The sequence below is a fragment of the Ixodes scapularis genome, unplaced genomic scaffold (genome assembly GCF_016920785.2).
Source record: "Ixodes scapularis isolate PalLabHiFi unplaced genomic scaffold, ASM1692078v2 PGA_scaffold2__306_contigs__length_199485367, whole genome shotgun sequence".
Taxonomy (NCBI): domain Eukaryota; kingdom Metazoa; phylum Arthropoda; class Arachnida; order Ixodida; family Ixodidae; genus Ixodes; species Ixodes scapularis.
Window position 1 is genome coordinate 11206353 of NW_024609857.1, and position 15167 is coordinate 11221519.

The following is a 15167-nucleotide window of genomic DNA, read 5'->3' on the forward strand; positions in this document are numbered from 1 at the left end:
GCGCTGTTAAAAGGCAGACGTGCATGTCGGCCTTCTACTACTGCATAAAACCGACCTCCCTAACCGGAGCTTCCTCTGCGCTGGTCAAACTGGTCACTCTTCGATGCTTCGTTCGTTCACATCTTTGCCTTAGGCTTTGAAGAGACCGAGACGGGCAGGTTGACGAGACATTCATATATCCTTATGATTTGCAGTACACTATGGTCGGAACGTACGAAATACGGTCATAAATCGGCGAACACGAACTGTTTATTTGTCGTTTACTGTATGCTCGACATTAAGATTATCGGCCTCTCGTCCATCTTTCTTGTAGTTTAGTATCCAGTCACGACCACTACTTTAAACGGTTCGGTCAATTCAGTGACTGAAGAACGAGCTTCCGTTGCAACCGTTTGAACGATAGCGATCGTCAGCTGGCGTGTCATCCGCTTTCCGATTGAGGGCTTACGTGAAAGGCAGACGTGTGGTCGATCTTGGTGATGGCCATGTCCCGAGCGCACGCCTTGCCGTAGCAGCAGTGCTCGGCCACGTGCTTGGTTAAGGCTTGCCTGGCCTCTTGCTCCGTCACCTGCGGAGCGCTGAGAGTCCGTAGAAAAAGGTACGCCGTCAGGCACCCGCTGGTCGCCATCTTCAGGGCCGAACATACGGCCACGATGCTGAGTGAAATATCCACTGGCTGATACCACAGCTACTGAGACTATAAAATCTTCTTCGGCAAGTCTGGGAATCCTTCCGTATCTTTCTGTGTGTGTTCGTCAAGCGGAACTGGGGGAAGCCCCCTTACTGTATGACCTTCACATCGGGGAATCACCGGTAGACACAAAAGCAGGGAGTTTTAGTAGACAGTTACGATAACGGTGCCAGATACACCGCCGGTGCCTTAGCGCGTGCATCGTATCGTATTGTTATCGGAACTCGTAACCGGAAGGATCTACTAAAACTCCTTAGCAACGTTTGAGAGAAATCAATGAAAAGTAGATGAAATTCGGCTTGTACTCGCATGGCGACCTACAGCAAAACAATAAAAGAAAGAAGGCGACATAAAAACTGCAGGTCGGTATTTAAGAGTGACCGTGCGTGGTCAGCCCGGGTCATTGCGTTAACACTTGGGCAGCCTATGGGATCACAGTCTCACCAGACAAAGAGCGGGCGAGGCTGTCTTAATCAGACATGTACACGTTGCCCCCCCCCCCCCCCCCCAAAAAAAAAAAAAAAGTAACTAAATACTGTTACTCGTTACTCGCTCAAAAAGTAACGAAATACGTTACTCGTTACCGATTCTCTAAAGGGACGCATTACTAAAAATGAAAAGTAGCGAGTTATTTTTCACGTTGCTTCGACGACCAAATACACAACTGTTTTTGGTTTATGGTTTATTGTTTTCATTTCAGTAGTCGTTGCACTTAAGGCTGCGGTCCCACGGCAGCCATCTTGAACAAGGCGTTAGTTCAACCAATAGATGGCGACACGCACCCGTGGGGTGGCCGAAACATTGGTTCACAGTGGGATGGCTCGAGCACCATCACGTTCCCCTCGTGGCCTTGCTCGCGCCGCTGCCAGCTGTGCTCAGCTAGCTCAAGTAGCGTGGCCCAGCAAACGGATGTATGCGAGAATGTCAGGCTGGGTATAAATTGTTGTCTGATATAGGGAGATGCGGTCGGCGGTTGTAACGTGCTTTCGCAATAAATCTTACCAAGAAGGAATCAAATGTTGATTGACGTGTCAATATTCTATCAATGAAAATTTCCTCTGCAGGAATGCACGCTCAGTAGACTCAACCAGTGGCAGCGGACGTCGAGTAAACTGCTTCGCGATTTACGGTACTTACCTCACCATTTTAATGACGACTAAAATAATTATCGTCACGAAATATTGTGTTTCACGGGGTCCGGAAGATGTTGTAAAGGTTGTTGCATTATAGTTCCCGGAAAACAAACGCCGTTGCAATATTTTCGGAAGTACCGAAACACATTATGTTGTAAGTACAGCTTAGGGAAACCATCAGAAGAAATAGGAAGACGTTTATTTGCAATGAAGACGCTATGAATGAATGGCGTTTAGCGACGGCAAGTTATGAGCGTTCGGGAATTTATAAGTTGACGTGATTGCTAACCATGGACATGCGGACAATGAAGACCAGTTTTGTCGGGAGATGGTGTTGTGGTGATGACCGGATATCGGACGACTCATGGCAGACGAACAAGCAAGTTTCTTCTCAGCGATCGTTAAGTGTCCAGTTTCAAGCACAACACGTGGCTACCGACGTTGTCGACGTTTCGAACACTTACCGCTTTCGACAAAAGTCTTGGCACCTGGGCTAACTTTGTGGAAAGACTCGAACAGTAACTGAAAACGATCCACTATTCAGTCGGTGGGTGGCGAAACGTATCCAGATCTGCGGAGTCATGTACGATGCGTACTCTAAGTGGCTGGAAGTTTACACGATGTCTGCCACGACGTCCAAACACGTCATTGACGTTCTACGGTCTCTTTTACCTACTTTTGCCCTACCGAAAATACTTTTCTCTGATAACGCGCCAAATCTTGCTTCAAATAAAATAAACAAGTTTTTGAAGAAAAAAAAAACGGCATCAGGCATCACATTAATGCACCATACCATCCTGCAACTAACGGGCAAGCAGAACAGATGGTGTGCGAAACGAAAAAAGAAATTCCTTTTGAAGCTTACGGAAGAAACCGTTCAGTGAAGAATCGCCAGGTTCTTGTTCCGGCAGCACGCGTCGGTCTCATCTTACACGGAAAAAAACCCGCCGAAGCAATATTCGACGGAAGAATAGCCACACCCCTCGATCTCATGATACTATCGCTTACGAACAAAGATCGAGAGATACCCACATCGGGAGTAATGGCAGTTTATTCGGTCGGACAACTCGCCTACGTGAGGAATTTCAGCGGAAGTCTGGCCTTCCATGTAAAACTTGAGTAGAAAAGGCTCTATGTTGGTTGACCAGGAGGTGTCATCTCTCTGAATAGCTTGGATATCAATGCCCTTAAGTGTAAATATAACTAAATCACAAACCTTTCTTTGTGTATTGTGTAACTGCCCTTGTATTTGATAGTAGAAGCTACGGTGGTGATCTGGACCTTTCACACCAGACTCCTTTTTCTTATTTTTCGCCTCATACTCCTTTGCGGTTTAAGTATGCTTCAAGAATCTTTTGGAACGGGGACACTTTACGTCAACGAGGCCATTTGTTTCAAGTAGTCAATCAGGGAATGCTGCTAGAAATCCGTCCCTCATATTAACGAATAAGCCGCGCTTCTGCACAGTGCAGTTTTCCTGTTCCACGTACAGTTGTAAAGCAACATCCTCATTGATTCTACCATATACTGTTGCGGGTGAAGAAAGTCTTTGGGTACACGATACTTGAAACAAGTCTGGCACTGTACGTTGTGGTTGAACACCCATTAATGTCGTCGTCCTTATAGAGCCTCATCATTTAATCATTACCTCGACACCTCATATTGCTCTTCATCAACAGTAAGTACAATAGGCTACCGCCACATTACAATCCAAGAATTGAAAAATTAAGTCGTTCAGTCCTTCAACCAGTTTATAATTTATATAATGTTATTACGTTACATTACCTCGAGACGATCGACGTCCATTGTCGATCTTCAAATACTTATACCTGTATATAAATTAGACGCACAAGGGGGGGTTGGTTGCCGAGTGCATGGTCTAGCGCACACCAGCTCGGAGCACTGGGAGCGAAAGCTCGCGCTGCAGAACCCACCCCGCCCCTGCCCGTTTCGATCTGGAAGAGCATCGTACCGGCGTGCGGTCGTGCATCACTACTGCGTGGCGCACGTTGGAGACCCCAGGTTTTCGGTTGTACCGCACTGGCTAAATTGCTCATCTACAGCTGAGACACCAGACGCCCACTAAGGCGGACTAACTTCCGGCTGAATAAACATACACACAACAATTTGCAATTAGACGCATAATAACAAAGAACACAGTGTGCCGCCTCTTTTCTTTGGATGCCTTTTTTTTCTAAACCAGCGCAAGCTCTTGCGTTCTCTCTTTTGAGACGGTTAGAACGGTCGCATATAAAACCCGCGTTTCTCCTACCCGCCCGCTTCCTCCTCTCATTATGTGTATTTGGTTATAACTAAATAAGCTATAATAATGGTGTATTATTCATATTTACTTTCAGTTTCAGTCAGGGAAAAGGAGTTTCGCGGCAACTAGAGCCAATAAATGAGCTGCGCTTAGAGTATCGGCACTCTCTTCCCCGACAGTGTTGTGAACGCCGCCATTTTGGTGCTTGTGCAGAGCAGGCGCAACTGCCGATCGTCATGATTCAAAAGTGCGACATCGTCAGCATTAGATTCGGTGTTACGAAGCTCATGTAATGTTGCTTTGCTTTGTCGCAAACTGTTTAAAGTGGGGGACGGAAAAGCGTTTCTTGTGATTTCAGATAAAGCTTCAAGTAACTGGCAACCATAATTTTAAGCCATACTAAGGCCAAGCGTGGCTACTCTGAAGCGTAGCTTATTTAATAACACTATTCATGCTCTTGTTCAAGAGGTTTGTAATACCTAGGGTGCCTCAATGTCCTTCTGTTTAGGGTGATGCCACCCTCTGTAGTACCCGATGCCGACAGCACGCGCTCACGGGGAAAATACAAAGAAATCGACGAAAACAAAATGTCGCCATAGCACAATCAGCGCCACGAGCGCGTGCAGGGACACGCTCTTTCACGCGCTTCTGAACAAAAAATAAAAATAAAAGAGGGGGACAAAATGGCCAGATGTCGTGCTCCACCCGAAGCAAAGGGCACATGAAGTGCTCCACCCAGTAATACCTGGAGGGGCCATATCGTAAGCCCCGTGGATTCCACAAGCCACTACCTTTTGACACCAGCCTCTTCTTCATTGTTCCCGCTTGTGCCAGTAACTTAGCTACGGTTCAGAGTAACGACACTTGGCCATATTGTGGCTTAAAATCATGGTTGCCAATTATATGAAGCTTTATCTAAAATCACAGGAAACACTTTTCTCTCCCTCACAAATGTTTAAACAACCCGCGACAGAGCATTGCAATATTGCATCAGCTTCCTAGCACCGCATCTAATGCTGAGGAAGTCGTACTTTTAGATCACGATGATCGACAGTTGCGTTTGCTCTGAGCAAGACCCAAAATGGCGGCGCCCAAAACAATTTTGGGGAACGGAGTGCCGATACTTTAAAGCTCATTTAGTGACTCTAGGCATAAAGTGAACTCGGGTGTATTCTTTTTCCTCTTCGTCTTCATTGTTTATTGATTTCAATCATATCGAATAATGAACACATTATATCACGCTACGGTTGTGTAAATATTGGTCTTAGATTTATTAGCCTGACCCAGTACTTAAACCATTCAGTTATCGATAGTAAATCTTCCAATATAGTTTTTAAATGTGAGGGTAAAAAGACACGGAGATTGATGATGATACAGACGCCAACGCCGCCCTCGGAAATTTTTTGAACATTAGAAATCAGCAGTTTGTCTGCCATCCGCCAGGTAGCGCAACAAAACACCCAAACAGTTTTTAATTGTTTTTAAAATTAGCTAAGCTCTACCCCTATTAAGAAACCAAAGCAATATCATTGTGAAAATTTAATACATCGCAATGTATATCTATTCCAAACTATAAATGTTATTAAATGCCAATAAATCTGTTTGATGTTCAAAACAGATATGCGTCAAAAACAGGTAAGTTTGAAGGGCTCCCGGAGCGTTATGACTTTGAAAATGAAAAAAAGCCATCGTCCACCTCTTGGGCAACCATTGTAGCTCTAAATGTTATAAAAGATTTTATCATAGTTTAATTATTTCTTCAGCGGCATTTGAACTACCATGACACGAAGCACAAAAAAGTGCTACGTTTGATATAAAATATCTAAACAAAAAAAATTTACACAACATTACATTTTTTCTGCATATTACCAATTATAAGCACTACATCTGTAGCTAATTTCATTGCCCTAGCTCTTGTCATTAAAAACATATTTATGCGGAAAAATGTCAATTTTAGGGCAATATTTGGAGGGATGAAAAAAACAAAGTATTGCAAATATAAAAAAAGTGGATCGTTAGATTCTGCTCCAACATCATCTTAACAAAACTGCTATATTGGAACCGTGCTATCTTTAATGGATCGTTCATAAAACATGAACTAGCGGAGCAAGTGAGGGTCCGCGCCATCATATTCGCAACGCTACAAATGCGCATGAACAGTAAAAACCAACACATACATAATATCAAATGAAAGAGGATTGCCTTACCTTTCAAATGACATCAATCCCAAAAAACAGTATTTAAAAGGAGATGAGTAATGGCCTGCCGAAAAGTACCTAAACTGCCACATTCAGTGGGACCGTGGCCTTAAGCAGTAGCTGCCTCTCGAAGTTTTCATCAGTTCTGTTTCCCCACTTCCCTGAAAATACACCTCCGGCGACGCTGAAGAGTCGTTCTACTGGCGCACTCGAATGAACGGTAGTGATGTGCTTCAGGAAGAGTTGGCGAATCTGGTATTCCTTTTTCTCTTTTATTCCCTCTGCTTCTAGAGTTTGAAGTTTACAGTGGGTTGTGTGCCTTCCCGCGTTGGCAACCTGCGGGTTTACATTCCGTCTGTACACGATTCTAGAAGCTTCAACCAACGAACTTTACATAAAATTGACAAAATAAAACACAGAGGACAGGTACAGGACAACCACTTTCTTTCCTTTAGCAACGACGTTAAACGTCGTTGCTAAAGGAAATAAAGTGGTTGTCCTGTGCCTGTCCTCTGTGCTTTATTCTTTCAATTTTATGTATTCATGTTCAACCCGCTCGGCCTTCACCAGTCCAACGAAACTTATTGTGTTCTCTGGGTGAAGGACATTCCGAGCTGTAGAGTTCCACTGACGTGTTCAGCGATAAACGCTGCTATACTGTCATACTGTTTTGTTGTTGTTTTCTCGGGTTGCCCATCTGTCTTTGTCGCAGTAGACGCGTGTTCTGGTTAGAATTACGACAAGGCTGCTCAAAAGTTGTTGTACACGTTACTCCTCAAAAGTAACGAAATACCGTTACTTGGCCTTAAAAGTAATTAAGTATGTATACTCGTTCCTTGTCTAAAAAAAAGTAACTAGATACGTTACTCGTTACCGAAATAAGTAACTAGGTAGAAGTAACTAGTCACTACAGTCGGTTACAGGTTAAGAAGGCAGCGGCAAATGCCTCTTCAAAGGGAATCATATATCCCTCCGCCACCTCCGCATCCAATAGCGTCCCATCGTTTCCGTGACGTGCGGCCAACGCGCGAGGAGGGTCTTGCCTTTCTGTACATATTTGCTTTATCTTTCCACTTTGACTTAGCGTTGTGGAAGCCACGAGAGGGAGATTAGAGTTTTCCCCCTCCGATGGAAACAAATACGACTTGAGGATTAGGTTCCCCCTCCGATGGATACAAAGGCTGCTTTCAGGGGCTCGGTTCCCCCTCCAGTGAATACAAAGGTCGCTTTCTTAAAAAGTGGGATCAGAGACAAGTTGGAATCTATTGAAGCGGAACAAGGAGCGTTTCCAGTGAACTCTTCTTTCGACTGTGGAGAGATTTTTAACGGGCGCATCACGCTTGTGGGAGGAGCCTCTCCTACCTTCTTGGCTTGTAAACGACTATAGTGACGCGTTGTCACCCATGAACAAAGCAAAAACATGTCCGGGTATTTTTTTTTTTTTTGATTTTACCTTTGCGATGTGCGGAGGGAGTGGGGTGAACAACGGTATCGAAAAAACGATTCTTCATCTGACGCACTCTCAGCAGGATGTAAACATATCAAGTGCGAATAAGTTCTCTAGTCCGTTTCCCGTCCAGTCCGACCCCAGCAAACCCTAAGATCCAATGCAGTCAATCAAACAGCGCCAAAACTGCATCGTCACGGCGTTCGTTCTCTTTGCGGCTATCACCGGCGAAACCAATCACACACACGCACACAAAAAAAGCTCAGGGTTGCGGCGCATTCACTGTCCGTGATTCGTTTGGTCCGAGATATGAAACGTCGCATAAAGGTGAGGAGTGCTGTGACGATGCACTTTTCGAGCGTACGCGTAGCCTCTCCAACTAAAACAAAGTATAGTTGTTGTTTTTTTCTTTATTTTTTGTGCAATACTTATTTGGCTTACTTAGTTCGGAACATTTACAATGACCGCAACATGCGCCCACGAGCCAGTAGTGGGCACTTGTTCGGGGTCAGTTTTTATTTTTTTAATTAATCGAGATACTTTGATTTTTTCATGAACCTTAATGCACTATACGGCGAAAGACACACACACACACACACACACACACACAAAACGAAATTCATATTAGAAAACAATATTGAAACGCGGCATTAAGGTTGGTTCGCACACTTGCGACTGCCTACGACCGAGTGCGTTAAAACTTCTTGTGATCTCTTACGACGAAAGAACGCCATCCATCGGGTGGTCACGGAACACTCGTAATTTCTGTTTTTTTTTTTTATTTATTTTTTGTTGACTCAAAAAACGTCCGACGATGCTATAAAAGAACATTTCTCATAGACAGTATACGTACTACATTTTATCTCGCAAATAGCGAAAGAACCTTCGCTCCAGTGAAATACAGTTCCAGGGCCAGCTCGTGAATGACGCCAGCATTCCAGTGTGTTCTTTCGTCGTGAGAGATCGCGAGAACCCGTTCGTAAGAAAACGCACGTGTGCAAACCAGCCTAACACGTGTGCGAACCAAACAGCAATATCACCCGAGACACACGAGTGAACTTTGTAGTCTGCCATTATCCTCAATGCGGCGTCGCGTGCTCTGAAGGCACAAGTCTTTACTGCCCGTCTTTATTCGCAGAAAGCTGTGCAGAAAGCAAGTCGTCTGCTTCTTGCGGAGGAGTTGTGGTGACGTCAGAACGACGCCGAGCTCTGATTGGCTTTGATCGAAAGGACAGTGGGTAGACCTCAATGATAGATAGATGCCTTAAGGTCTACCCTCTATTTTTTTTTTCAATGAGCCAATCAGAGCTTGGCGCTCCGAGGTCATCGCAACCTCTGCAAGTAGCAGACGAACTTGCTGGCTGCATAAATTTCCATCCACCAATGTGACGACTTTTTGTATATATCAAAAATAGCTCCGGCCGAATGGAAGGTTCGAGAATATAATGCTCCTGCAAACACTGCGCGACCATTCTACAGCGTGCCTCACTCCCCCCCCCCCCCCCCCCCCCCCCCCCAACACCACACAAGAAAACAATTCTGCAAAAATAAAAAAAATAAAAATAATGCATTGCCGATCGCTAAGTCTCCGCCCAAATGTAGTGCCAGCGGTCCGAAACAAACGCCAAAGTTTTATAACTAACCGTTATCCCTCTCAAAAATTATCAGTGATTTTTTTAGCATTTCAGTTGGAAAATGGGGCCCGTTCTCGGAACTGGCGTCATTCAGCTCAATATATTTGAGGTCTGCTATTTTCCCATCGAAAATTCCAGAAAATTATTTGTAAGTTTGGAATAAGATAACGGTTAGTTTCAAAAATTTGGCGTCTGGTTCGAACCGCTTGCGCCACATTTGAGCGGAGAATGAGCGTTCAACAATGCGTAGTTCATTATTGCAATTAAAAATGATATCTATTTATTTATTTTGAGGTGGACACTTTGTAGTTCCGAGTATGACGCACCTTGGTAGCGGCGCTCGCTTCGGAGTGTCTTCTTCTTTGGGCGTTGACGGCACATACGGAGGTGGAACGTCCACTGCGAAAGGAACGACACCCGTACAGTCGGCGTCGTACGGAGGAGACGCGTTGCAGGAGTCCGGCATCCTCGTCCCCTTCGTCTCACAAAAAAAGGTCAAAACTCCACCACCTCCCCGCGTTTTCACGCGGCAGCGGCCATCCACAGTTTCCTTTACACGCACAGCGACAAGACACCGGACACAATGCGCAGCTCGAAACCACTGGGGGATCCAAAGAGACAGATGAAACGCGTTCGTTCCAAGACGCGCGCGTGCCTGTGTCGCGCGCGCTGCTTATAGAAACCGCGCTTGACAGCCCAAGCCAGAAGAGGAGGCAACAACAGCAGCAGCGGCAGGTCTTGACACTGTTCATCAAACATGCGTGACGCCGCGGGTCACGCACCACGCATGTTCGTGCCTGATGCATAATGTATCGCCCGTGTGACTCAGACATTAACGGCGGGCGTAGCGAAAAGTGAAAATAAGATGGGCCGTAAACGGCGACAACGTGTCTTATTTTTCATTTTCATCGGTTGCTTCGTACAGCTTAGATCATAGTTTGCGCACTATAAATCTCAACCGCCTCGCGTAAAATCCCCGCCACGAACGCAGCAACGCCATCGCTTTCGACGTCCCCCGGACAAAGATCGGCTCAGGGGCCGGCCCTAATCTGGACATTTGGCGAAAAAGTCGGCATGAAATCCGGCGGCTATGATTGGCCGGCGCCAAGGTCAAGTGCAGCGTTGACCAATCGCGGACGCCGGACTTCTCGCCGACGTTGTCTCCAAATATCCACATTAGGGCCCCTGGACGGGTGAGAACCGCTGACTTGGCGCATCATCCCGCAGCTCGTCAACCAGCCAGCGCGAAACAAAAGAAACACCATAAAATCCCATAACTGCTTGTAAACACCGGTCCGCAGTTTATTACCAGCTTTAATGACTATTGTCCCTTTAACTAGCTCGCCTAACGAGAAAGGCGAGGGGTATGTCGTTCTCCAGTTTCCATGCAGTTTCAGCGACGGACCTGTCGCGTTATTTATAACGTGATCACAGATTCACAAGTATAGGACAGAAAAATGCTCATCTTTGGCCAGAGTTGATTTTAAAAGCAGTGATTAAATTTAGCTTTGTTGTGTTGAGTACACTCGGTATTACCATCTCACGCTTTGGAATTTATATGAACAGATCTTCCGCCGCTGTCTCCCTTCTATACTGTTTTCCAGTGCGTAAGACAAATGTAAGGGTGAAATCTCGGCCGTATAATCTGCCCAAAGGTGGGATATGGTGATCCAAGTTGATCCAGCAGTTAGGCTCCTGGTCTTCATGCTTTTCTATTTCTTTTTTTACATTAATCACTTGGCGTATTTCTGTGCATCAAATGGAAGAACATCGTTGTTCAATTTCTTGGCAATAAATATGCAACAGGAACGCAAACATAGTACAAAATTCCTAAAATGGTCAGTTTAACCCTCCGTTACCTAATGTAATACTCCTTTGATTAGAAAGAACTAAATAAACCCCAACTCCAGTTTAAAAAGCCAGAGTTTGTTTGTTCCTCCCAGATGGTCAAGAAAATAAACAAGAAGCGCAGGACATGCAGGTGCACGCTGTAGATGAGAAATTCAGTCACGCAGTAGTGATACACGACCGCACGCCGGTACGATGCTCATCCAGATCGAAACGGGCAAGGCCGGGGATTGAACCCAGGATCCCTGGATTCTGCAGCGCGAGCTTTCGTTCCACGTGCTCAGAGCTGCGGTGCCTTACCACACCCAGCCGCCCATCTTGTAATACATAGCACAAATAGGAACCGTGACATCTTTGGGTAATGGCACTGGTTAATTCACACATTAGCATCTCGTACGGCTCTTAATTTTACGATAACTTCACTCCTGACCAAACAAATACAGCAGCCACAAAACAGAAAAAAGAAAGCTCACCAATCCCGAAGACAGTTGATTCCATGATAGACACACACTCACGACGGAATACCGCGCACCAGACGACTTCTTTCAAACACGAAGTACGAAAAGGAGAGGACGCTATTAGGGCCGCTTTGCTCCGGTTATCGGACAGGCCCAATATTTACGTTCGAGATAGGCAGGGCGGGCCGGTGTTGACGAGGAACGCCGACCATGCGAAGGCTCCGGTGGTCCCCCACGTGACAACATCATCAGTATGGACGCCGTACGTCACGGCCCAGAACGACACACACGACCATTGTGTTGACCCCGTTTGTTGTCCCAGAGACCCACCCCACCTTGCTTGTCACCGCCTCGTGTTTTCTTTTTTTCTTTCCCCTACGAGTCGAACGCTAAACCAAGGCAAGGAGACGCCGAAAGAATCGCAGGAAGCAATTAGAACGCCGGTATACGAATAATAATCATAATCTTAATCATAATAGCGGCAGTCCTTTCCTTCATTATTCGATATTTCTCTTCTTTCGCTTTCCTCGCCGAACTTCGGAGCACGCTCGCCCAAGTTCCCATCTCCGGCCTTTGTTATTAACGCTTCGCTGCGGAGGCGACCGTCGAAGGCGAAAGTCTTCGGATTACGTCGGATCGGATAGGAGGGAATAATACGAGGACCTCTGCTTTCGCACGTAATAGTGTCTAAAGCGAAGGAGGTGCGACACTCGCGGAGGTTTTTAGGAAGGGCGGTACCGGATGACGTCAAGTTCAAATACGCGTGACTCGACTACGCGACCGTGGCGATATACCAGGAACATTGCCACCGCTGCGAAACACGTGCCGAGATGTCGTGCGGACGATTTTCCTCTTAGGGCCCTTGGGAAGCGGTATCGACGCTTAGGCGTGCGAAGGTGCACGGCGATGCGTGACGGGCTTAAGAAGGTCTGTACGTTCCTGAGGATTGCTCCGGTATGGTGTAAACTGTAGGGCGAGTAGATAATAAGAATAAAAAAAAACAATATAATAGTAGCTTTATTCACCGCGTAAGTATGTGACGGGAGCTGAGGGATAAGAAAAGCTGTCCAAGCAGCTTGATTGGTCCTCAGCCGTCCTCAAGACCTCGCGGCCATCTTGGTGCTAAAATCATTGTTGCCAGATATCCAGAACTTCGTCTGTAACCACGTGGAAACACTCTTCCGGCGATTTGCGTCCTCCAGAAATGTTCGCCATTCCGCGACAGGTCAAAAAAAGGATATCGCCGGAGTTTCAGGAAGTCGCATTTTGGATTAGTAACGATGGCCAACTGCGCCAGCTCTGTGCTAACTTCCAAGCACCAAAAATGGCGACGTCCAAATTAAAATCGGGAACTGGAGTTCCGATACTCTAATCGTGGTTTCATTAGGGGCTCGAGCATAGACAAAAAAAAAAAAAGACTGAACATTCAAAGAACGTTCGTGCAATAGACCCTTTTTAAAAAGACGGCGCCATCGCCTGCCCGCCATTGCTTGATCACGTACGCTGAGCGTATGCATTCGTCAGGAGGGTTGCGTCAACGTTCGGCGACGACTCGGATACAATCAGACGCGTCCAAGGATTGATGGATGGATGTTAATGACTATACTCTTTGTAACAGGCGGTAGCTTGCGCCACCTAGCCTAAGTCTAAAAAGACAACCAATGGCAACCGCCAATGTTTCTTTATGGACTTATGAAAAGGATTTATGGTTTCTGGCTTGCTTAATGCACGTACTCCGAGCAGAATTTCTCTAAGTGCAACATGGAAACAGACTTTTCCAAAAACAGCTTCGGGCAGGTGCAATTTTCAGCGTCCGTGCGTATGGCGCTTGCTTTGCTCGCTTTCCGCTGGAGCTGTCGATTTGTAACCATTGGAATTGTGTATTCGCGACTCAGGGGACCTATAAGGGCCGCCGCTATCGGGAAAATATGACGGTCTAAAACAGGTCGTGCCGTGCCATTTCACCAACTTAACACACACGCTCGGGTTTCAGCAGGCAAGCAATAAGCTCCAAGAGGTTTCCTTTTATCTTTCTTCTCTACGTTGCAAACCTGCGGCGACTCCAAGAGGTTTACTCCGATATTTCTTCTCTGCGTTTCAAACTTGCGGCGATCAGTTGGCGTAAATGAGCCTCTAAAAGATTGACCTTGTTCGGGAAAGCGACGGAAGGAATGTGGTGCTGATGAACGTTAATAAACGCTAACGTCTCTGGTTCACGCGCTACCGTATACGTTGCGTGCAGAACTACCAGGGCAACCCGCTGATGCGACAGTAACAACAGTCACCGGAACCACTGTTTTAACGCGCCAACCACCGACAACATGTAATCACGGAAACGCCAAGAGACGAGCAGAAATCACGAAAGAACCTGTTCCGACCAGTTGAATCTTTTCCCGTCAAGTGCCGTCCAATCGCGCACTCGGACAGCAGGAGTGACGCAAATTCCGCATGTGGCGGTTGCGGCGTTCTAATGCGCCGGAATAGCGACCGATCCAATCGACCCACGCTGGGTTGATTGATTCGCTCAGCCTTATTCGTCCCAGGTCAGAACGACGCTGGTGTCGCATGTGGTGTTTCCTCTTGCGCTTCAGCTGCAGGTCTGCCCAGCCAACCAATCAGCGTGCGGCACTATGCTGGCAAAGTTGCACGGTATATAGCCAATCACTATACTGCACTCGCACAGTGCTGTAGAATAAAGGCTCGTTCACACACCTGCGTATGACTACGACTGACTGATAAAATGCCGATTTGTAAGCGTCTTGTGACGTCTTATTACCGGAGCGGTCGTATATGTGCAGTCACAAGAGGAACATGCATTGTCTCAGTCAGTCGTAGACAAATGCAAGTGTGTGAACGGGTGTTAAAATGGACGACAGGTCCCCTGTCGTCCGCGTGCTCCACTTGCATTTTTTTACACTCCACCAGTTGGGAAGCAGGCAGCGTAAAGGGGAACGGTGGTCGAGTGTGTTCCCAAGCTCGGAGCACGCGGAGCGAGAGCTCGCGCTGCAGAACCCAGGAATCCTGGCTTCAATCCCTGCCCGTTTCGATCTGGATGAGCACCAGCGGTCGCGTAATCAGTACCGTATTGTGCACGTTACCGACCCCAGGCTAGCATGCACTGGCTAAACGTCTTACGTGTGTAACAGTGTCCGGGCACTCTGAGACTTAGCTGTCTAAACACGAAGTACGGTGCACTGAGATTGCCAAACACAAATCATTATGATTCTCTTCCGCGCCAATTGAACCAAGTGCAAACGAAGCATTGATTCCCAGTCAGCGCGACGGGGTGTTATTTATAGGACGCATTGTTCTAGCAGAGCTACACGTGGAGCCCGGCCGAACACCGATAGCCTCTTGCAAGCAGCTTGGCAAGCGTTGAAGGGTAGAATTATCAATCTGATAATAAGAAACGATGGAAAAGTTCCGCCTTTTTATGGTAAGGCACGGATGTAAGAATATATATGTTGTTTTTTTTTCTTTATTGAAACGACGATT

General features: G+C 46.4%; 1 protein-coding gene across 1 annotated transcript in view; it reads right to left on the reverse strand.

The window, feature by feature from the left end:
• Positions 1 to 15167, reverse strand: part of LOC8033156 (protein SSUH2 homolog) — a 62214-nt gene that overhangs the window by 11335 nt on the left and 35712 nt on the right. The window contains 2 exon segments of the mRNA XM_029995732.4: positions 449 to 578; positions 9693 to 9765. Coding sequence (XP_029851592.1) covers positions 449 to 578; positions 9693 to 9765 — 203 coding nt within the window.